Source organism: Miniopterus schreibersii, assembly GCF_964146895.1.
Source record: "Miniopterus schreibersii genome assembly, chromosome: 3".
Taxonomy (NCBI): domain Eukaryota; kingdom Metazoa; phylum Chordata; class Mammalia; order Chiroptera; family Miniopteridae; genus Miniopterus; species Miniopterus schreibersii.
This window is the reverse complement of record NC_138103.1, coordinates 70,011,280-70,035,781: the sequence shown is the minus strand read 5'-3', so window position 1 is coordinate 70,035,781 and position 24,502 is coordinate 70,011,280. Positions and strand designations below refer to the sequence as shown.

Here is a 24,502-nt window from a genome sequence, read left to right as displayed (position 1 = left end):
CTTTATATATAAACACACACATATATTGCTTAGCTCAGTCAACTGAGAGACTGGAAAGCACCTTAATAGCAATTGAGCACACCAGATACCCAGGTCTTGACTTCTAAATACTGGCTTCCCCAAAGGAAACCAAAGTTCTTACAGAAATAGCTGATAGAAGAACTGGAACAGAAAAAGATAAGGCTGGAGCGTGGATGGCTTGGCTCAGTGGTTGAGCATCAACCTATGAACCAGGAGGTCACTGTTTGCTTCCTGGTCAGGGCCCATGCCCGGGTTGCGGGCTCGATCCCCAGTCCGGGTGTGCAGGAGGCAAGCCGATCAATGACTCTTATTATTGATGTTTCTATCTCTCTCTCCCTCTCCCTTCCTCTCTCTAAAATCAATAAAAACATATTTTTTTAAAAAAAAGATAAGGCTGGAACTTTTTTTTTAACCCTCACCTGAGGGTATGCTTTTTATTGATTTTAGAGAGAGGAAGTTGTGGGGGGAAAGAGAAACATCAATGTGACAGAGAAGCATTGACCAGTTGCCTTCCATACGTGTCCCAACCGGGAATTGAACCTGAAACCTAGATGTAGGCCCTGACCTAGAACCCACCGCCTTTCAGTGTATGGGATGACGCTCCAACCAACTGAGCCACCTGGCCAGGGCCTGGAACATTGTTTTATGGTAGAAAGTGTTCAAAACATCTTCAGGTGTGAGGCCTCAGTAGTAGAGAACTTTCTAGGGTTCAAGTGGTCCACAGTGTACCATGTTAAGGAGGAATGAAAGTGAAAAGAGAGAGTGGTGAATTGTGAGGCTTTAGTGCTATGAGGCAGAGGGAGAGATCACTGAGATTCTAGCAGGAGGTGGGATTGAGAGGAAGGGGCCTGAAGGCCTTGAGGAGCTAGGGGAGTATGCAGGACGCCAGAAGCTTCAGCCTCAATGAGGAACTGGATATGTCAGAGGTATTCTGGACTCCAATGCAGGAAAGATTGATTGGGGAGGGTGAAAAAAATGGTTGTGTGGAAGGAAAAATGAAGATCAAGGTGTAGGCTGACCCCTTTCTCGTCCTTGGAGAGGAAGAGGAACAGTCTCTGCTACATGGGGCCTCCTGGACTGTGTATGATTTTGAGGCTAGAGACCACCGTTTGGGAACACAGTACGAAAAGAGCCTTTTTGTGTCTTCTGACAGCCTACACTTTAGGTTCTCTTACCAACCTGGAAGAATTGATCCTTCCTACTGGGGATGGGATTCAGCAAGTGGCCAAACTGATCATCCAGCAATGTCAGCATCTTCGATGTCTCCGAGTTCTCTCATTTTTCAAGACTTTAAATGATGAGAGTGTAATAGAAATTGGTGAGTTACCCTCAGGTAAAATGTTTCACCCTGCCCTGGACAGGTGGCTCAGTTGGTTGGAGTGTCGTCCTGTACACCAAAAGGTTGTGGGTTCGGTTCCTGGCCAGGGCACATATCTAGGTTCCAGGTTCAATCCTTGGTCGGGGCACATATGGGAGGCAACCGATCTCTCTCTCTTCTTCCTCTCTCTAAAATCAACAAACTCAACAAACATGTCCTCAGGTGAGGATTAAGAGAAAAAATGTTTCAGCTTGCATGAAAGCCAGTGATATTATTCAAGCTTTCTGCTACAAAATGTCTATAAAAACTTTTGTCTCTCTAAAAATGTTCAACCCACTGCCTCATTTTCACTATCTTATCTTTCCCTCTTATGTCCTGTTGATTTAGGGTCATTCTGGTCAGATTTGGAAGTAAAAGATGTCCTCCCATTTGAGACTATACAAGCCCTCAAGTCTATGTTCTTTTTAAAACATTTTGTATATATTTTTACTGATTTTCCAGAGAGGAAGGGAAAGGGGGAGAGAGAGAAACATTGATGGGCTGCCTCCTGCACACCCCCTACTGGGGATGGGGCCCAAAACCCAGGCATGTGCCCTGACAGGTATTGAACTGCGACGTCTTGGTGCATGGAAAAACCACCAACTGAGCCACACTGGCCAGGGCAGGTCTATGTTCTTGACACCCAGTGCTTCAGACACCTGACCATATACCTTCCATGTACTTCTTTTTACAGTATTTTAAGAATTTTAATATTAATACTCGTACAGAAAGGTACACAAGTCATAAGTGTACAGTTCAATGAACTTTCATTTTCTCAGCACTTCAGTCTCTAAAGTTAGTTGTGCTACAGCCATGGATTCTAGAGTGAAACCAAACTGAACCTTTGCCCCAATTAGGAAAAAGATTGCTAGCAATTAAAAACAAAACAAAAACCTTGCTAGGTTATCCACTTCCAAAGTAAAGTCAACCTATATTCATTGAGAACTTACTGTGTGCTAGGTTCCCACACCCTTCAAAACCCTCAATAATAGGAGGGTCCCTTCTGGGCAACAGGTGTAGTGTTTAGTAGTAGTGAGAAGACTCGGCTTGAGGAACGTGAAATCTTATTCTCTGTAAAAAGAGATGTGGTTGCTACAATCTCTAATGTCCCTGGTAGCTTTGGGGGTTTTTTGTTGTTGTTTTTTAAAATATATCTTTATTGATTTCAGAGAGAGGAAGGGAGAGGGAGAGAGAGAGAGAAACATCAGTGATGAGAGAGTCATTGGTCGAGGCCACAACCAGGGCATGTGCCCTGACCGGGAACTGAACCTCCATCTCCTGGATCCCAGGTGACGCTCATCCACTGAGCCACGCCCGGTCCGGCGTCCCTCGTAACTTTGTTACCATACTGTGCTTTGACATCTGTCCTCCCGTGAGACCAAATGAAAAATCCAAATGTGTACAGAATGGCAAACTCTTACAGCAAAAGTAGCCTCAGTGCTCTAGGGCTTAGCTTTACTTCTCTAGTTTCTGCTTTTCCCTTGGGTTTTGCCCAGGCAGTTCTTTATTAACTTGTTAGCTCTTTGGGACTTTTAAGGAGATATTTAAAAAATATTTTATTGGCATTTTCTACTTTCAGTGGTGGTAGTGGTGATGGGAGAGGAGGCTGGTTCTAATAACCTAGTCTACTATTATTGAAATAAAAGTCCTTATGATTCCAATTTCATAAATATTTTTGCTTCTACAGCCAAAGTAGCAATCAATGGAGGTTTCCAGAAACTTGAGAACTTAAACCTTTCAGTGAATCACAAGATTACAGAGGAAGGATATAGAAATTTCTTTCAAGCTCTGGACAACTTGCCAAAGTTGCAAGAGTTGACGATTTCCAGGCATTTTGCTGAGTGTATCAGAGCCCAGGCCACCACAGTGAAGTCTTTGGGTCAATGTATGTCACGGCTGCCGAGCCTCACCACAATCAACATGTTAAGCTGGCTCCTGGATGCAGAAGACATCACACTGCTTACTTCTATGAAAGAAAAACACCCTCAATCTAAACACTTATCTATTCACTGGAAATGGTTATTGCCATTCTCTCCAATCATTCAGAAATAGAAGATTTGGCTAAAAACTGCTGAGTCTAGAAAATTTTTGTCAAAAATTCTAAAAACCTAATTATCCAAAAACATTTTATTAAGTATTGCATGCAAAAGAATATTTCTAAAACGTAAGGTATGAAAAAAATAACAACAACCCTGCCTGCCCATCACTGAACTTAAGAAACAAATTATTGCCAGTATCTTTGAAGGCTCTCAATGATCGTCCCAACTAAAGTTTATACATCTAACCCTCCATCATCCATCATCAGCATCAGGTTTTCAGGCCAACCATGGTAAAGAGTAACAAAGCCACAAGGAGGGGGTGGAGGGAGGTACACTGATCTTTTTAAAAGTCACGATATGGAAGAATTCACGTTATATATGAAATGACTAACTTAAGGACTGAATCAGTTTCATACATAGGTGAAACAAGAGTTCACTTTAACACAGGGTGCAGATGAATCTTTTGTGGGCCAAGAAAGATTTCCTTAATTCTTACAGTATCTGTTCTGTATATTTAACTTTGGTGTAATTGAGTTTACTTGTACCTTCCCATTATCCACTGCCAATGTGAAAAAGAAATAGGATTTAGGGGGAAATGCTTTAATTCCAGAGGATTTGATTCAAATGCCCTGGCACTCACTCTTATGTTTCTAAACTTCTTCTTTCTCACATATCCCAGCCTCTCCAACTCTCTAACATCCTTCCACTGTGCCCATGAGTAACATGCCCCCTATCCTCAGCCTCTTTTCTAAGCATTCCCTGCACCTTCTCGTTTTAACTCCCGATTTTTTCAAACTTTTTTTTAAACAAGAACCCACAACAAGAAATAACTTCTATATTAAAAATTTTACACACATTTATATACATATTCACAACTGAAACAAGGTTAAAAAAATAACTTTCTAAGACAAAGCTATATCAAATATTTTACTAATATCCAAATATTAAAAAAATTCAAAAAACATGAAATTCCTTGAAAGAGTTGTTTATATGCACTGCTTTCAGTTGTGTATGTCGTTCTCTCTTAGGTTTCCTCCCGCCAGGATTTTACCTCCTCCATTGCACCAAAACCGCCCTTGTGAGGTCACCGGTGGCCACCTGCTAAATTTAACTGTGCTCCTCAGTCCTCACCCTACTTGGGAGCACCTGCCCCTCGGTCGCTGTGATGTGGTCCATTGCTCACCCCTCAAAACATTTTCTTCATTTGGCTTCCAAGGCTTTCCTCCTAATTCACGGGGAGTTCTGTTTCCTTTACTGCTTCTCATACCTGATCTCTAAGCACTGGGAGTACCCGAGTTCTCTGACATGTCTATTTAAACATGCTTCCTTGGCTATCTCATCCTGTTGACTCGCTTTAAATTCAACATCTGTGCTAGCTTTTAAATTTTCATCTCTAGCCCAGATCTCTCCTCTGAACTCTTTACTCATATCCAGCTCCTATTAAGGGTATCTCAAGTTTCCTATGTCCGAACCCAACCCTTATCCTTCCTTTCCACCAAAGTACTCTTTAGTTAGATGTCTCCATCTCATTAAATTCTAGCTTTATTATTCTACTTGCTTAGGTCGAAAACCTAGAGTCATCCTGCCTCCTCTCTTTATTACTCCACGTGTAATCGATGGGTAAATCCTGAGCTCTACTTGCAAAGTACACTCAGGTCCAACCACTACCGCCCACGGGCCCTAACTCGCTGGGTTGCTTCTTTCGTAGAAACTTATCATCTGTTTTCAACATAGCAGCCAGAAGGCTCTTTTTATAAATCAGACCATGCTACACCTTTGGTTCAAAATCCTCCAATGGATTCCCAGCTCAAAGTAAACGCTGAAAACCTTACAATGGCCTACAAATAACCTGACCCCTCACTACCTCTCTTACCTAGGTCTCTCTAATCTCCCCTCCTTGCTCACTTCCACTCAGCCAGGCTGGTTTCTTTGCTGTTTCTCAAACATGCAAAACATGCTCCTCTTAGGGCCTTTGCACTTGTCATTTCCTTTGCCTGGGAGGTTCTCCCTCTATTTATGTGAATAGCTCTCATTTCCTTCAGATCTCTGCTCACATGTGAACTCAATGAGGAGTTTCCTGACCTTTCTTTTTAGAAAAGCATCCCCACTTCCAATCTCACTCTGCCTAATGCCTTTCCCTACTTCACTTTTCTCTACAGCATGTATCACTATCTGCCTCCTTATAAAATTCCCACCACTATAAGCAGGAATTTTCATCTACCTTGTTCATTGCTGTCTCCCAAGAAACTAGAATAGTGCCTAGCACACAAAGTTAAATAAGATTTGCTGAAATGACTTTCCTGATCCTATGACCACTCTCCAAATGTATTAGGTAATAAGGGAGGTAACATCCAAAAAATACCTTAGAAAGCAAGTAAGCTGCCTTCATAACTAAATTTAACCTGGCACATATTTAGGCTATTAAAATATGCTAAATATATAAAATACTGGCTGATTGTCATGAAAAATGGTGAAACTCCAGTTAACCTATACTAGACTAGAAAGCTTAAGCCGTAGAATAACCCATTCTGCAAAGTATATTTGATTTTCCCATGCAAAACCTCTGAAAGAAATAGCATTTATCATATTAACCCTTTCTCCTGCAGCTAAGTGGACTAGAAAGAATCCCAGATGCCATGGACACCAAACCTTAGACTAAACTGAAACAATACGATCTACCTCTCCTGAGAATTTGAACCAAGGATACAGATATAGTCAAATAGATGACCAAAGGAACTACAAGGTAGTGATGAAGAGAGAACAGGTTGGGCAACCATGCCAGACATGTGCATGATGACCACATGGAGGAGGCCAGAAGAGAGAGGGGCAGGCAGACAGACAGGAGGAGAGAAGAGAAGGTACAGGGAAGAAAATGACAATATGACTTTATTTTTAAAATTTTATCTTTATTGTTGAGAGTATTACAGGCTCCCATTTCCCCCCCCAATTGATCCCCTCCACTTCACTCCCACCCCCTTCCCAGGCCTTCAGACATGAGTTATGCATATAACTTCTTTGGTTAATCTCTTTCCATCCTCCACCCCCCCTTCCCTCTTTCCTCTGAAATATGATCGTCTGTTCCATGCGTCAATGTCTCTGGACCTATTTAGTTTGTCAGATTCTTTTGTTCATTAACTTCTTCTTAAAGAAGACCCTTCAGCTTTTCCTGTAGTGCTGGTCTGGTGGTGATGAACTCCTTTAGCTTTTCCTTGTCTGTGAAGCTCTTTATCCGACCTTCAATTCTAAATGATAGCTTTGCTGGGTAGAGCAATCTTGGTTGTAGTTCCATGTTTTTCATCACTTTGAATATTTCTTGCCACTCCCTTCTGGCCTGGAAAGTTTCTGTTGAGAAATCAGCTGACAGTCGTATCGGGGCTCCCTTGTAGGTAACTAACTGCTTTTCTCTTGCTGCTTTTAAGATTCTTTCTTTGTCTTTAACCTTTGACATTTTAATTATGATGTGTCTTGCTGTGAGACTCTTTGGGTTCCTCTTGTTTGGGACCCTCTGTGCTTCCTGGACTTTAAGTCTATTTCTTTCCCCAGGTAGGGAAGTTTTCTGTAATTTTTTCATATAGGTTTTCAATTCCTTGGTCTCTTTCTGTCTCTTCTGGCACCCCAATAAAACAAATGTTGGGCCTCTTGAAGTTGTCCCAGAGGCTCCTTATACTATTTTCATATTTCTGGATTCTTTTTTCTTTTTGCTCTTCTGGTTGGGTGTTTTTTGTTTCCTCATGTTCCAAATTGCTGATTTGACTCTCAGCGTCCTCTACTGTTGATTCCCTGTAAATTAGTCTTCATTTCAGTTCTTGTAGCCTTCATTTCTCATTGGTACTTTATTATGTCATCGATGATCTCACTAGTTTCCTTAATAGTCTTACTAAGGTCCTTGAGCATCCTTATAACCATAATTCTGAACTCTGTATCTATTAGCTTGCTTGGCTCTGTTCCACTTAGTTCCTTTTCTGGAGATTTCTTCTATTCTTTCCTTTGTGACATGTTTCTTTGCCTCCACATTTTTGGCTGCTTCCAGGTGTTTGTTTCTATGTATTAGGTAGAGCTGGTATGTCTCATGGAATTTGTAGAGTGGCTTTGTGTAGTAGGTGTCCTGTAGGGTCCAGTGGCTCAGCCTCCCCAGTCAACTAAGCTGGGCCTTCCAGGTGCTCCCCTGTGTGGGCTGTGTGCTCTGTCCTGTTGTAGTTGAGCCTTGGTTGCTGTTGGCATCACTGGGAGGAATTGACCTCCAGGCCAATCAGCTGTGAGGACCAGTTGCAACTACAGCCAGAGAGCTGCTGTGCTGGAGACACCCCTATGGAGCAGGGCTTACTTCAGTGGAGCTTTGGTGTTCGCCAAGTGGGCCCCTTGAGTGTCACTCATGGCTGTGGCAGGGTTGTAATCCAGCATGGTCGAGTCTGACCACCAGGTGCACTGTCTCTGGGGCCTCCTGGGAGGTGCACAGTCAACCTGTGCCAGTGCCTTGCCCAGGGCCACCCAGCATGAGCTACACAGCAAACCGTAGTTGGCTGCTACTTGTGCTGGGCTTGGAGGTGTCAGGAGAGGCCAAGCTATGAGCCAGTGCAGCTGCCGCTAGTGCCAGGCCTGGGGCCACTTATTAAGCTGCATGGGGCCCGCTGCTGCTTGAGAGATTTTAGGAAAGTCCTAAGCATGAGGCTCCAGAGGCCACTTGCACAGAAAAGCCCCTGGAAATGGCCTGGATGAGCTGCAGGTGGGGAGGGGCGGGGCCTCCGGGAATCATGGGGCGGGGCCAAAGGTGGGAGTCAGGTGCTGGGGATTCAAACATGGCGCCTGCCTGCGGGCTGTGTGCGGGGAGGACTCGCCACAGGAGCCGTGGCCTCCGCCAGCCCTTCTGCCTGGGAGGAAGCCGCCCTCCGCCTCTCGCCCGGATTCCAGGCAGGTTAGTTCCTCCCCGAGTGTCCCGGGTCCTTTTAGGCTGCTGCCCGGCGCTGGGCTCAGAGGGAGCGTCCGAGTGAGTCCGTGCCGGGCCCTTTGGAGGAGCTGCTGGGGCTCCCGCAGCCTCCGCGACCCTCAGGGACAGTCCCCGCTGGTTTCACAGCCCTGAGTTGTGGGGGCGTCTCTTCCCGGCCCTGGAGCCCTGGGCTGGGGCCTGCTGTGGGGCTGGGAGCCCTCACTCCTCGGGGAAACCTCCACGGCCGAGATCCCCTCCCAGGTTTAAACCGCTGCACCGGATGTGGGCCCCGCGGCCACAGATGTGGCCCCGGGGCCACGTCTCTGCGATTCAGTCCCCATCCGCCTGCGTCTCCACCCCTCCTCCCGGTCTCGATGCTCCTTCAGCTCCCTGGCTGTGGGGCTTCTGTGCAGCCAGATCTCAGGAGGCTCTGAGGGACGGTGGTTCTGTGTTTTAGTTGTAATTTTGATGTGGCTGCGGGAGGCGGCGGGTGCAGGTGCTACCTACGCTGCCATCTTGTTTCTCTCCGACAATATGACTTTAAAGAAACAATACAGCCTTGCTTCCTGACTGGCCGGTCCAGTTCTTGATACTCAGCTTCAGTTAGGCCTTGCTTCTTAACCATGGATTATCAGCAACAGTTTATAATTGGTTGTATATTTACAATCTAACTCCTTTTCCCTGAGCAATTTTCTGTCTACAAACTCTATCTTACCATATGTATTCCAAAGAAAAATATTCAGATAGTCAAGATTAAAAAATATTTACCATTTATTTTTAAAGGTATTAGTAAAAAGCTTAACATACTAAGAAAGTTACAATATACAAATGAGTTGACAGATTGACTTTTCTGCACTGTATGTGACCTTTAGTTTCTTTTAATTACTCACATTTCCATTGTTCAGTTATTCAAACTGGTTATTCCCTAGAAATACCTGGCTGATTACTTAAGTACGAGTCAGATATGACAAGGGCAAATGTAGATGATTGTGCCACTCAACCAAGTGCTCATGAAGAAAATGATGAAAACTGTTCTCTTCGACCAGGGCATATCAAAATACCCTTCTCCTTGGGAGAGAGCTGCACCTTAATTTGAAAGAAAAAAAAAGTCTAGATATAATTATGAAACTTAAAAACCTGTTTTCTTATAAAAATCATAAAGGAGAGAAAAAATGGAAAGCAATACACTCATCAAGGTAAATAAAACCAGAATAAAAATCTGCTAATATACTTAATGTAATCCTAGTTTCTACCTTTATGGAATAGTTAAATTAAATAGACAAATTAATTGGGAAATTCATTTGGAAGAATTGAGCAAGAATATTTTTTAAAGATTTAAGGAGCACTGGTATTTGATCTCTCATATTACAAAACAATGATCAAAGCCATGTGCTAAAAACAATTTGGGTTTGCGGTATGTGAAGTCTCACTAAAATTGCTAGCGAAGTCATTTTCACAATCTCATGCTTCTGTATACTGTTTGTAACTAAGTCAAAGGAAATGCAGTTGATGCTCATGATTCACGGTGGTTATGTTCTAAAGTCAACACAACCATTGAACTTATAAACACTAAGCCATCGCTCCTAGAAGAAACACAGGGCTAAGTTCCCACAGGCCTCTGATCACAGTTTTATCAACCGATAGACACATAACCTTGTTTTATGTGTGTTTCTGTTGAAACACAAGTTATTTAACCTATATTGATTCACTAATACTGAGCTCACAGCCAACAGTACTGTGACTCATGCCTGAATGAAGTTTATCTAACACATGTATTTTCTCTGGAAGGCACATCACAACTTTCTTGCACTTGGGAACACGAGATAGCACTTCAGCATAATGCTTAAAGGCCATTTTAGGGAGAGAAATCAGAAGGCACAAAAATGTAGCACTAAGACTGTGAAAAGGACACTTGTTCATAGTATGAGAACTGAAACAAGAACAGTGCTGCTCAACCTCAACTGGGAACATCTGTCAGGCGACTCAAAATTTTCACCTTTCTGCGCCACAAATACTGATCCTGGGGTTACAGATAAATTTTAGCAAATAGGCAAATTTGCAAATACAGAATCTATGAGTGAAAAGGATCTACAGTAGATAAAATTTATTTTTTTAATATATTTTTTATTGATTTCAGGGAGAGGGAGAGGAAGAGAGAGACATCAATGATGAGAGAGTCTTTGATCGGCTGCCTCCTGCACGCCCCCACTGGGCATTAAGCCCGCAACCCAGCCACATGCCCTGACCGGGAATGGAACCGTGATCTCCTGGATCCTAGGTCGATGCTCAACCTCTGAGCCATGCTGGCTGGGCACAGCACATAAAATTTTATAAGCAAAAATTTAAAAGAGAGTAAACACAAATATCTAAAATGATAATGGGGAAATAACCATATATATACAAGAAAAAAAGTAAAACTATAGAAACATTAGGAAAAAATCCAAAAGCCATAAAAAAGGAATGAATCTGACTATATGAAAATAAAGTAGTAGGATTAGATAAAAAGCAAACATTTCTGTCAAAGTGACAACTGCTATCACTATAAACAAGGTCAAATGAAATGATAAACTAGAAAAACCTATCTACAGTGCATATCTCAAAGGGGTGGTTACTATAACATACAAAGAATTCTTGCCAATCAAAAGGAAAAATGTATCCAAGTTGAAAAGTGGGCAAAGGTGATGTTCATAAAGTTTTCAGAAAAGACAAGACACATAGCTCTTACACATGAAAAGGTGCTGAACTTCACAATAAAATAATTATAAATACAATGAGATAATCATGTTCATTAGATTGACAAAGACCCAAAGGTTTGATAAATTATTAGCTCAACTGTGGGAAACAGGAGCTCTCAATGTTGGTGGGAATATAAATGAATACAATCTCTACTGAGAGCAATTTAACAAAAATCTACTGAAATTATAAATGTGTATCCTCTTCAATCTAGCAGTTCTAATTCTAGACTGGGATTCTAGACTGTAATTCTATTTACTTAGATAATCCTAAATATGTATTCATACATTTACAAAAAGAATTATATAAAATAATACTGACTGTAGTTTTAATAGCAAATGACTGCAAACAGCCTAAACTTCCATCCATAAGAGCTCATTTAAATATGATATACATCTATACATAAGAGTATTCTGCAGCTGCTTAAAACAAGACAGTTTTATATACTGATATATAGTACATATATATCTCAGTATAAACAGGAAATAATGAGGAAAAAGCACTTACCTGTTAAAGACTACTGTAGGAATAACCTATAAAAAGAAAGAATTAGAAGTTTAAAAGAATAATGATTGATACATCTTATCAGATGTATTTTAATTACATATTTTTTATTGTCAAATGTACACAGCACAGAAATAGAAAAAATACAAAAGGGTATACTGTGAAGTCTCCCTCACATGCTTGTCTTCTAGCCCCTCTTCAGGGGTAAACTGAATATCACTGAGATGACAATGCATATATACACGTATGTAAATATATATTTTTATATATAGCAGGTAGCATAATACACAGTTCTATGTATTTTCATTTAAACATATTTTCCTGTTAGACTGCTATAAATAACAAGCAAAAATGTAGTTTTAAAAAACAAAGAATTACAAGAATAACTGAGTATTAGTTTAAATTTTAAGACCTTTATTTTATAAAAAAGTAACAATAAAGAAGAATTCTTAAACTATAACAAGTAGATACTCTAACAATTAGATGAGAGTGGAAAAAAAAAAGAATGAGGGCATTATTAACTAGTTTATTCTTTTGGGAAAGCAGTATGACATATGATGATCTACAGAACTATTTAGAATTTGAAGCCCAAGATATAAATAAAATTAATCAACACACAAAAATAATTGTATGTAACTGTTAAAAAACTGGAAATAGATTATTGTCATATAGAAATATGTATCATAACCCCAAATGTGACATATTAATCTTACATACTTGGGAGGTTTAGTGTAATGTTGTTTAGTATTTTGTTTTAACCATCATAATACAAGAGACCCGTGATTTTCAACCAGTATGCTGCAAGAATTTTGTTTGTTTAAATATGTTTTTATTGATTTTTTAGAGAAGGGAGATAGAGACATAGAAACATCAATGAGAGAGAAACATCATTGATCGGCTGCCTCCTGCATGCCCCCATCGAGCCCACAACACAGACATGTGCCCTGACCAGGAATCAAACCATGATCTCTTGGTTCCTAGGTTGATGCTCAACCATTGGGCCACACGAGCTCAGCGCTGCAAGAATTTTTTAAAACATTCAATACCTATTTAGTCAGGGCCACTGACCTCTTTTCCCTTACACTGTCAAGTAAAAAAATGACAACAGCCAACATAATAGCCATCTGGTGTGAATGAATCAAAATTATGGCTTTTTTTTTTGTTAGATTGGCAAAAAATGTGTTTTGGTGTCCCTCAGAATTTTAGTAGTTTAATTGTGCCATGAGATGAAAGGGGTGAAAACTGCTGCAATAGACTAATCTTTCAAAAAACTGAAAATTGTTCCAAATGGGAAAGGTGATAAAATGAATTGTCATCCTACCAAGTATTCATGAGGAAAATGATAAAATATTTAAAAACAGTGGGAATAGCCCTAGCTGATTTTGCTCAGTGGTTAGAGCATTGGCCCACGGACGGAAGGGTCCCGGGTTTGATTCTGGGCAAGGGCACGCACCTCGGTTGCAGGCTCGATCCCTGGCCTGTCAGGGTCAGGGCGAGTTCGGGAGACAACAAACGGACGTGCCTCTCTCACATCAATGTCTCTCTCTCCCTTCCACTCTCTGAAAAGTAATGGAAAAAGTATCCTCAGGCGAGGATTAAAAAATAATAAAATAAAAATAGTGGGAATAGTTGTAAGTACCCAAAACAGAGTGTATTCTTGTATTACTATTAACTGAAGAACTTCAATTGAATGAAAATGACTTTAATCAAAGAGTGAAATATAGTTATGCTCTTTTAAAATTATATTTTACATTATAGATATGCCCCATTTCCCTCCAAGTTTGCCCCCTAAGTAATTATACTTTCAAATATGATTTAGGTAATTTAAAAAATACCCCTCCCAGAAGTGCATCTCCCATTTTGAAAATCAAAAAAGAAATACGTTTTTCAAAATTTGCTTTTCAAGGCAACACAGAAACATCTACCAAAAATCATAATAATATCCACAATCTTTTATCAAATAGTCCCAACACAGAAGTTTTCCTTAAGGCTATGACAGAACAGAATCAAATCACTACCTATAAGGACATATTTACTGTAACATTATCCAGAATGCCAAAAACTAAACTAAAGGAATAGTGGCATAACATATTGACAATCTGACAGAGAATATGTAAAAGTATTAAAAATGTGATGTTGGCCCTGACCAGGTAGCTCAGTTGGTTGGTGTCATCCCAATGCACCAAGGTTGTGGGTTCAATCCCCAGTAAGGGCACATAGAAGAATCAACCAATGAATGCATAAATGGAACAACAAATCAATGTTTCTCTCTCTCTAAAATTAATAATCTTTAATGTGATGTTAAGTGGACACAAACACACAATGATGGCATCCATATCAAAATATAGATAAATATGGATCAAAAGTGTAAATATGTGAAAAAAATACAATGATAGACACATAGCTTTTACTAATTTAGTTTAAAAATATTGAACATTTTTATCATGTACTTTTTAAACATACAGAAAATAGAAAAAACAGTACAATGAACATCCATGAACACACCACTTAAATTCAATAGCCTATATATGCTTCATGCACACAGACGTTTTGATAAACCATTTAAAAATATATTGAGACATTGTAACACTTCACTTCTAAATACTTTAGTATGCAAATTTAAAAACATTCTTCTATAAACTACAATACCCTTATCATAGCTCATAAAATTAGCCATAATTATCTTATATTATTTAAAATCCAGTCTATATTCAAATTTCCTCAATACCCAAGTCATTTCAAACCAGGGTCCAATTGAGGATCCACATTGTATTTGGCTGTTGTCTTTTAAGTCACTTTTAAACTAGAATAGTTACCCGCTCCACACCGTTTTTTCTTTCATGCTGCTGACTTTTTGAAGAAACGAGGACTGTTATCTTTAACAGCATTCCACACTGAAGAGCTGTCTGATCATTTCTTTGAGTTGTCATTTAACTTGTTGCTCGATCCCCAGTACTTTCGGTAAATGGAAAGATCTCAAAGGCCTGATTAAATTCCAGTTACACTTTTTTGACCAGAACACTTGATAGTTCACAGTGCATTTCATACTGCCTCACAAGTCAAAAGGCACATCCAGCTTTCTGACCCCAGTGATGCAGTTTCATCACTCATTCTAAGGATCTCTTTATTGAAAAGGATGTTTTTCTTTCCATACCACCAACAAACATGTACTTGGTGAGATGACAGATACTTTGATATCATGAGCATTCTACAGGGGATGTAGATAAACCTTTTATCAAATAGTTTTGGTATCAAAATGTCTTTTTTTAACTATTACTTATTGTTAGTCCTCACTTGAGGACATATTTCCCATTGATTTTTAGAGAGAGTGGAAAGGAGAAAGAGGGAGAGAGAAAGAGAGAAATATTGATGTAAGAGAGACACATCAATTGGTTACCTCCAGCATCTGGGGCTGGGGATTGAACCTGCAATCCAGGAACATACCCTTGATGGGGAATCAAACCTATGACCCTTTGGTGCAAGGACCAATGCTCTAACCATTAAGCCACACCAGCCAGGGCAAAATGTCTTTAATATAGTTTTACATTAACTTTTCTACTTTTTAACATTTCATTTTTTAAAATATGTTTTCCAAAAACTATAAAATGTATACAAAAGATTCACTTCTATAATAATGGCATACTTACTCCTTAATTAAAATGTGAGCACTTTCCTTCTTTTTGATTTTGTTTGAAACCCTGTAAGGAAAATAAAGAAATTTAAATGAATAGTATACAGATATTAAAAAACATTTTGTTTCACATCAGACATTTTACTAATTCTATTTAACAACAAGTATTATTGAAAAACAAGTTTATAGCCTACTAATGTGCTTTAAAAGTGATTCTAGCCCTGGCCAGTGTGGCTTGGTGGTTAGAGTGTTCGCCCCTGCATCGGAAAAAAAAAAAAATCAATGGAAAAAATATCCTTGGGCGAGGACTAACCAAAAACAAAAAACAAAAAACAAAACCCAGAAAGATTAAAGAGATTGAAATATTTTTAATTGCACTACAATTACACTTAGTGGAGATAACAGAAGAGTAATTTAAGCCTTAGACAAATAGTTGTATTTTTTAAACTTTTAAGGTAGTTTTAAACCCTTAGGATCTGGCTAATGTAACAAATCAGTTTTTTAGTCACAAACACAACAAAGTCACATAACCACAAAATGTTGGGAAAAGATGGTGAGTGATCACTTACCATATAGTAACCAGTGTGATAGCCACTCATGTACCAAGAGATTAACATACTTCCCAAAGCATCAGCATCATCAAGGGAATCTGGACATATGGGAGGTGGTGGTGGAATTACCTGGTAATGAAGAAAAATATACTTTAAAGTCAGTAAACAAAAATGTGAAGTCTGGAGATCCATTTTATGGAAACAATGCTGAGTGTTAACTGTATTTTACCCTAAATCCATGTTATCTATTTAAAATTTCTTTTTAAGATCTGACATTTGAAGAAAGCCTACCAGTAACAACAACAAAAGACCAACAAAATTAAACTGCACAACAATCAAAAGACAATAGATTGCATAACATGTTTACACATTTTGCTTTGATTTGAACTGCTTTTCTGTTCCATTATGAAGCTGTGGGCGAAAGACCAAGCATAAACACTTTGATGGTTTTCCTTAATAAAACACCCTAACAGCATTTCAAATAAAGGTCCTGGGTGAACATCTGCACTGCCCCAACCCCAACACACACAGTTGGCCAAAAAGTGTCTTTGTATCTGGGCTATTGCTATCTGAAACTCTACCATTAGATGTCCGGATAGTTTACATGATCACAAGCTAACATCCAAGCACACCTGGAAAAGCAGAACATAAATCCTTATGTACGGCATAATTAAACCCTTCCAAATAGGAACCACGTTCCTATAGGGCAAGATACAATTTCTGCCAGGAAGGAAGCAGGCCGTGTACGGCTAAGAGCTGGGGCAATAAGAGGAATGAGCCTGGCATTAAAAATAAAAACCCGTCTTTGCTGGGTGGCTCTGTTTGTTGGAGCATTGTTCCATACACCAAAAGGCTGCAGGTTTAATTCCTGGTCAGGGCACATACCACCTAGGTTGTGGGTTTGATCCCCGGTCAGAGAGCATACGGGAGACAACCGATCGATGTTTCTCACATTAATGTTTCTGTGTGTGTCTCTCTCTAAAAACCAGTAAACATATCCTTGGGTGAGGATAAAAACAAAACAAAACCCCCAAGGTTTAGTTCAAGTTTTTACCCATTAGAACCTACGTATGAAAGCAAAGTTTATTCTGAATTGTTCGTACTTACTGGTGGTCCAGAAGGAAATGGAGGCAGCCAGCATGATAGGAAGGGTGGTGGCGGCGGTGGTGGTGGTGGACCATTAAATTTTAGACCTGGCTGCAAAAAGTATTTCAAAGGAAGATTAATTTACTAATTTCAATATGAAAAGAGGAAAAAAAAATTTAATGCCAAAAAAGAATTTAAATAATCAAAAAGATGAAATAGAATTGCATGTACCAAATGCTGATGTGAAACAGACTCATAAATCTAGATTTTTCTCATTTCCTTCCTACACACATTCAGGGAGTAAAATCAAAGTAAGAAAAAATTTTGATTACCTAATAAATCAAGAGATAGTGTATTTAGCAAGATATTTTATTCATAAAACACTATATTGCCCTCAATTTCATTACCTGGATTGTATAATCTTTTTTATTGACATCCTTTTTAGTCGTTACATATGCTAATTTAGAGCATATGTTGTAAAAATTAGTAAACCTCTCACTTAGCAAGAAAAATCAGCTCCAAGACCAAAGAAGCTCGATATATACATGCACACATAGAGACACACACACATAAATTAAGAGGCTTGATCATTCTAGAAACTGTAATATGATGTAAACCTCAAGAAACATCTTGCAGCTCAGCTGGTGTGGCTCAGCAGTTGAGCATCGACCTATGATCCAGAAGATCGAGGTTCGATTCCTAGTCAGGGCACATGCTGGGGTTGCAGGCTCGATCCCCAGCAGGGGCCGTGCAGGAGGCAGCTGATTAATGACTCTCTTATCACTGATGTTTTTGTTTTTTTTATATACCTTTATTGATTTCAGAGAGAGGAAGGAAGAGGGAGAGAGAAACATCAATGATGAGCGTTGTCATTGATCAGCTGCCTCCTGCACGCCCCTGACTGAGGATCAAGCCCACAACCTGGGCATGTGCCCTGACCGGAAATTGAGCCACGATCTCCTGGATCCTTAGGTCCATGCTCAACTGCTGAGTCACGCCCGGCCAGGCTGATCATTGATGTTTCTATATCTCTCTCCCCCTCTCCCTTCTTCTCTCTGAAATCAATAAAGATATATTAAAAAAGAAAAAAAAAAAAGATCTTTCAGAAAATGTTTTAATAAGAGATGCTTGATATTTTTATTAAAAAAAAATTATTTCTTCAATAGCATAACCTCCAGGGAAATCACTATTTTATACAAAACAACCAGACAGGGAAATACCTACTTGGGTTCCACGATACCTTTTTAAAGTTGATTTGTTACTTATAACCAAAAGCAGCATAAAGGAAAACAATATTTACATGTACTCTATAATAATCTGGGAGCTCCTTAGGATTATACCTATATTAGATGTAAATACTGTATTCTTTTCTGATTTTTACATATCTTACGCAGTGACTTGGGAAACTATCAGGATAGTTAGCTGATAAATCATACTTTCTAACTTAAGTTCACTACATTATTTAGTCTAATACCTAATATTCCATTTAAAAAGTTGGAAAAGCTTTTCATTATAAACTATTCTACATTACTATCATATTTCCTTTCTGAAGAATTCTCAAGTGTGGCCCAGCCGGGCATGGCTCATTGGTTGAGCGTCGACCTAGGATCAAGGCAATTGGGGTTCCATTCCAGGTCAGGGCACACGCCCGGGTTGTGGGATCGATCCCTGGTCGGGGGCGTGCAGGAGGCAGCTGATCAATGACTCTCTCATCATTGATGTTTCTCTCTCTCTTTCCCTCTCCTTCCCTCTCTTTGAAATCAATAAAGGTATATTTAAAAAAAAAAAAAAAAAAAGAATTTTCAAGTGTGTATTTATAACACCTACAGAAAGGGACAAAAGTTTCATGGGAAAATTTACAATTCTCTAAATGGAGCATTTGAATATTTGTTGAATGTTTCAATATTCCCTGGGAAATCTTTTGTGTGTAAAAATTACCTTTCCTGGTCCTAGTCCTGATCTTGGCATAGGGGGTGGTGGAGGGAGAAAATAGTTCCATGGAGTTCTTGACTTGATGTTATTTGGTTTATTTCCAGGAGACCTGGAGGAGTTCTCACTTTCATCTGTTGAAATCTGACTTTCATTTTCATTCTTTAAAAAGAAAAAAATATACGTATTGTTGTTATATAGGTGCCATTAAGGAAAATTTAACACCTCCGTGGATCAAACTGACAACTAGTGATAGCATGTAGCTTCTCATCTAGTCTCTGCTCCCAAGAATTCTATTTTTTGTATCCTTACCTCCTGAGTATTCTGTTCTATATTATTAGCTACTTCAGATGTTGGGGAAAGTAGATCACACAGATTTTGCTCCTCTCTATTTCCATACCCAGTGTAAAGCACAACACAGGTTTCTCTCTTAAAATCAATTGAAGCAATGGTAGCTGGGTAAATGCAGCCGTCTTCTGACCAAATGGCAGAACATTTGTCACCAACTTTCCACTACAAAAACAAAAAAAGATACACATGCACATGAACATACTTCTTTTAAAGAAGGTAAACTATTGTCTTGCTTGGGTGGGGTAGGGTGGGGGATGGAAGGCATAGCCTTCAGTTAAATAATCTGGAAGGCAGAAAGAAACAGTGAAAAAAGACTTGGAGCCCCAAACACATAAATGTGAATTCCAATATAAATATAATGTAATCCTGTCATATAACATAAATTCTGCCATTTTTATAACCATGGCAAGTTTTTAATCTGAGTCTCATTTTCCTCATCTGCTAAGTGAACATAATAAAACCCGCCTCCCCTGTTTATTCGTTGTGAAGAGCAGAGGAGGGAGTGTGGCATGCCCTGCACCTCCGGCCTGGCATACAGCAATGTTTAACAGAAGTTAGTCTCTTCCCCCTTGTTAATGATGGAACTAAAGTGACTGACACCTCTAATATTTAGCTTCCAGGTCTACTGTTTTAAATAGCAGGAAGGACTCTATGCAGAATTTTAGGTTCCTGGGTATTAATAGTTTTAGGGTTTTTGAAGAAAAAAAAAGGATACCCACCCCAGAGTTTAAAAAGTAAAACAGTCACCCTGGCCGGTTTAGCTCACTGGTTAGAGCATTGGACCTCGGATGAAAGGGTCGCAGGTTCGACTCCCGGTCAAGGACATGTACCTGGGTTGCAGGTCTCTCCGTCCCAGTCCAGGCACGTGCAGGAGGCAACCAATCTATGTGTCTTTCTGACTCACATTGATGTTTTTCTCTCTCTCTCTCTTTTCCTCCTTCCCTCCCTCCTTCTCTTCCCCCCTTCCACACTCTCTCTGAAAAGCAATGGAAAAAATATCCGTGGGTGAAGATAAAAAAACAAAAACATGGCCAATTCAGTTTAAGCCCCTCAGGTCCTCCTCCCAAAATAGCACTGCCTTTCTCCCTCTCCCTCCCACATAAAGTGAACATCGTCCTGAATTTAGTGTTAATTAGTCCCATCTAATTCCTTAAATATACTTTACACTATTTAATAAGAACAATATGAAAGAAATCTTTGAAGTTAAATCCCAGTGTCTTAAAATAACCTGCTTCAGGAGAGTGGTGGTATTCTTTTTTTGGCTTTTATTCTTCTTAGCAGGTTTTCTTTTAGGTGTGCCTTTTGGTTTATTTGAAGCTTCAGAAATGTCACCATTCTTTAGAGCATGCTATGAAAATAAGAATAGAAATGTACATGTTACAGGATGATTCAGAAAAAGTCACAATATAATTCAGTCATTATAAGCTGCTCTTAAGGCCCCACCACCTCAGATAGCCTCCACTTCCTCCTTTCACCATCCCACATGCTACAGAAACTGCCCTCAAGGCATCAAGTTCTAATTATGAGCTCTAAAGACTCCTTATCATGAAGAGGCTTGCTTGGAGAAGAACAGAGGCCCCCAGCACACAGCCCTGGCTGAGCTCTTAGCAGAAGTGAGCACCAATTGTGTGAATGAACCATCATGAAAGTAGATTCCTCACCGCGACCCCCACCCCCACCCCCCGCCCAAGTGAGCCCCTCCAGGTGAAGCCATGTGGACTGAGATGATATCTAACTGTTAAGATTTATGAACAGCCCTGGCGGATAGCTCAGTTCGTTAGTGTTATCCAGATGCACCAAGGCTGTGGGTTCGATTCCCAGTCAGGGCACTTACAAGCAGCAACCAATGAATGCATAAGTAAGTGGAGCAACAGAATGATGTTTCTCTCTCTCTCTAAAAGCAATTAATTAAAAAGATTCATAAACTGCCTGGCGAGGTGTGGCTCAGTGGTTGAGCATCGAGCCAGGATCCAGGAGATCAAGGTTCGATTCTCGGTCAGGGCACACGCCTGGGCTGTGGGGCTCAATCCCCAGTTGAAGAGGAATGCAGGAGGCAGCTGATCAACGACGACTCTCTCATCACTAATGTCTGTCTGTCTGTCTGTCTCTCTCTCTGCCCCCCCCCTTTCCTTTCTGAAATCAATAAAGATATATTTAAAAACAATTCATGAACAAAATAAACTGTTTTTATTTTGGGGTGAGGGGGGAACAAAAAATACCCCTTTGCCCGGCCAGGCTTGGCTCAGTGGTTGAGCATCGACCTAGGATTCAGGAGATCCGGGTTCGATTCCCGGTCAGGGCACATGCCTGGGTTGCGGGCTAGACAGCCGATCAATGACTCTCTCATCATTGATGTTTCTATCTCTCTCTCTCCCCCTCCTTTCCTCTCTCTGAAATCAATAAAGATATGTTTAAAAAAAAAAAAATACCCCTTTAATCAAATCTTCTCACTCTCAGTCTTTCTGTAACATTAGACTCTGTTGATCATCTTTCTTTTTGATATTCATGAGTTTGAATGACAGCAATGTAGAGTCCCAATGCCTTTTGTTTTTTAATATGTTTTTATTGATTTCAGAGAGAGAAAGGGAAAGGGAGAGAGAATAGAAACATTAATGAAGAGAGAGAGTCACTGATAGGCTGTCTCCTGCATGCCCCCTACTGGGAATCAAACCCTGAACCTGGTCATATGCCCCCACCCAGAATAGAACTGTGACCTCCTGGTTCAAAGGTCAGTGCTCAACCAGTTAGCCACGCCAGCCGGTGGGGGTGGTGGTATCCCAATGCTTTTATTTCTTCTCTGATCACGTCTTAAGCTTGGGAATTCCCAACAAAACTGGGCCATCCTTCTTTACCTGATTATGATCATATACTCCTATTACTTCAATTATAACTTCTATACAAACAGACTTCCAAAGCTATTATCCAGCTTTGATTTTTCTCCTTAGCTCAATCCAACATTTCCAATTATCAATTTCATATCTTCACATTTATCTCAAACTCAACACAACTAAAAATAAACTATTTTTTCCTCAAATCAGTTCCTTTCCTCTATTCAGATTACTTCCCCCTACAATATTACCTATCCCATCCCACACTGAGCCCCATTTTAATCTGAACTTTACTGAACTGTCTTGGTAACCCTGAGTTAGTGTACTTCTAGTCTAAGAGTACACTGGAAAGCATGCTATTGACAAATTTAGAATTCAGCTTCAAGGATGACACACAGGTTTGATCTTTCTACCTATGGTACAGGAAGGGAGTGGATTCTATGCTTGGTGTTCTATATGAGCGTATGCTCTGCCTGGACTATTGAGGGCTCACACATGGTGCTCAATAAGACCAACTACCTCTGACAGTGGGTAAAGTGATGATGTTGGACAACTGTGTAAATGTCTTGTGTGGGCCACAAAAACAGACTACACCCCGTAAAAGACTTGTACATTCCTACCATCAGGAACACCTGACTTGAAACCCAAGTAATTGGATCTGGGAAGATTATGTTAATTTAGTATATGTAAAGCAGTTAAAAGTGTGCCTAGAACACTGTAAACACTCCACAAGTGTTAATTAATGCACTACTGCCATTTATTACCACCATTATTTCAAGAAAGACTTGTTAAATGTTTAAAAATTATAATTCACACTGTCCTTCCACTAATCTGAATTAGATAACTTCCATAGTTTTATGCAATAAAAACACATTAAAAGCAACAAGTGTTTAAAATTCTAGTTAAATTGCCTCTCTTAAAGGCATGACACATGAACAGACTATCTACCCACTACTTTAAGGAAAATGTCTAATTTAACTGACCAATGTTATCTTTTAATCTTCAAAATTAGAACTAAATAATATGTACTTTAACACTGTACTGCAAATGTTATCAATTTTTTCCCAAGTGAATGAGGACATAAGCAAAAAAGTAAACGTTTCATACCTTAAATGAAGCCACAGCTTTATCGTAAGCTTTTATCAGTGCTGTATCATCCCAAATGTCAGAATCATCACTCTGGGAAGGGTACAGAACAAAAACAATTTGTGTTTGAATGTGTTTCATCAAAAAAATGTGTTAGATAGTGCCACCACCACCTAGGATCTACAACCTACTCCTTCTAGTAGTCTGACCATGACATTCATTCTACTTCACTGGGAACAGCAAAACTTTGATCCTCTCGCTTTTAAAACTGTCTCTCACGGTCCTACTACTCTCATTTCCTTTCTTAGTCAGCTTAAATTTCATGGTCAATCATTAAGATAATTCCCTTGTACTCTTCCCTCTCACTCCTTCATACTTTACTTTCCTCTCTCAAATCTCCATTACTGAGTCCATATGCAACACCTGTTGCCTCTGGTTTCAAAGTATGTCTAGAATCCAAGTACAGTAGTACCTCGGTTTTTTAATGTGATCCATTCTGGAAGACCCTTCGAGTTCTGAAACGTTCCGAAACCAAGGGATCAGCGGCCGACAGCTAGGCCTCCGGATCTTGCCCTCAGCAGAGCCGTGTGGCATGTTCGACTTCTGAGGCGGGTTTGAAAACCGAAGCATTTCCTTCCGGGTTTACAGCGTTCCTAACCCGAAATGTTCCTCCAGAGAGACGTTGGGAAACCGAGGCACCACTGTACTCTGTTCCTTTGCTAACACCCTGATCCAAGTCTGGATCATTTCAGTAGACTCCTAACTGGTTTCCAGCTTCACCCTGGCCTGCCTCCATACACGCGCCCGTCAGAATGGACAAACCAAAGTACGATTAAGTTGGGGTAGGGCCTCTGCTCAAAGCCATCAGAACGCCCAAGCTGCGCGAGGAAGGAGCTAGTTGCGGCGGTTCCCAAATAGGAAAAGGTGTAGAAACAGGCGGACCACAGTCCTGCAGCGAACAGACTGCCAGGTCCCGCCCCGCGGCTGGGGAAGGGGCGCAGGGGCCAGCTGACAGGCGCTAGCAGCCCGCACTGGGCCCCGGGGAGGCAGAGCCAGCTGGACCTCACCTGGCCGGTGCCGCGCAGGAACAGTACGGAGTCCTCCTGCTCCGGGACACCGCCACCACCTCCTGCCCCCATCGCCATGGCGAGGGCACGACGGAGTGCGCGGCGTGGGCTGCGTGCCTCCGGGAACGACCACTTCCGCCGCCCGGGCCTCTGGGAGCGGAAGAGTACGGCGGCCGGGCGGCCCCGCGGCTTCCGCCCGCTTGCGCGGAGTGGGTTCCGCCTCACTTGTTTTTCTTCCGTGTGTGCTTTCAATTCTTCGATTTCACTTCTTTTGTTTATTTGTAGAGTGGTTCTACCAGGGTGTTTTTGTTTTGAACAATACATTTTCTTTAAAAATGGTGTTTATTGTGGTGGCTGCAGTGGCTCAGTTGGTTGGCGCCTCCTCCCTACAGCAA

General features: G+C 40.5%; 2 protein-coding genes across 5 annotated transcripts in view; one reads left to right on the top strand and one right to left on the bottom strand.

Moving 5' to 3' along the window:
- NAIP (NLR family apoptosis inhibitory protein) overlaps positions 1 to 4,363 on the top strand; it is a 31,581-nt gene extending 27,218 nt beyond the window's left edge. Inside the window, exons 14-15 of the mRNA XM_081133764.1 lie at positions 1,175 to 1,339; positions 3,066 to 4,363. Of these exons, the coding sequence (XP_080989890.1) occupies positions 1,175 to 1,339; positions 3,066 to 3,430 (530 nt within the window). The 3' untranslated portion in view covers positions 3,431 to 4,363. The remainder of the gene's footprint in view (positions 1 to 1,174; positions 1,340 to 3,065) is intronic.
- A 4,731-nt stretch (positions 4,364 to 9,094) lies between these two features.
- On the bottom strand, positions 9,095 to 24,365 carry LOC308555008 (survival motor neuron protein). 4 transcript variants are annotated; one of them, XM_081132745.1, is made up of 10 exons: positions 24,108 to 24,365; positions 23,062 to 23,133; positions 20,355 to 20,474; positions 19,088 to 19,288; positions 18,785 to 18,937; positions 16,868 to 16,957; positions 15,779 to 15,889; positions 15,226 to 15,276; positions 11,582 to 11,607; positions 9,095 to 9,427 (listed from the first exon to the last, which is right to left on the bottom strand). In XM_081132745.1, exons 1-8 carry the CDS (start codon positions 24,183 to 24,185, stop codon positions 15,229 to 15,231), a joined length of 873 nt encoding a protein of 290 aa, XP_080988871.1. In that variant the 5' UTR covers positions 24,186 to 24,365; the 3' UTR covers positions 9,095 to 9,427; positions 11,582 to 11,607; positions 15,226 to 15,228. The 4 variants fall into 4 exon arrangements, with proteins under 4 accessions (XP_080988871.1, XP_080988872.1, XP_080988870.1 ...); XM_081132746.1 differs by lacking the exon at positions 9,095 to 9,427 and adding an exon at positions 10,471 to 10,648; XM_081132744.1 differs by lacking the exons at positions 9,095 to 9,427; positions 11,582 to 11,607 and having other exon boundaries at positions 13,993 to 15,276.
- Positions 24,366 to 24,502: the final 137 nt, after the last annotated feature.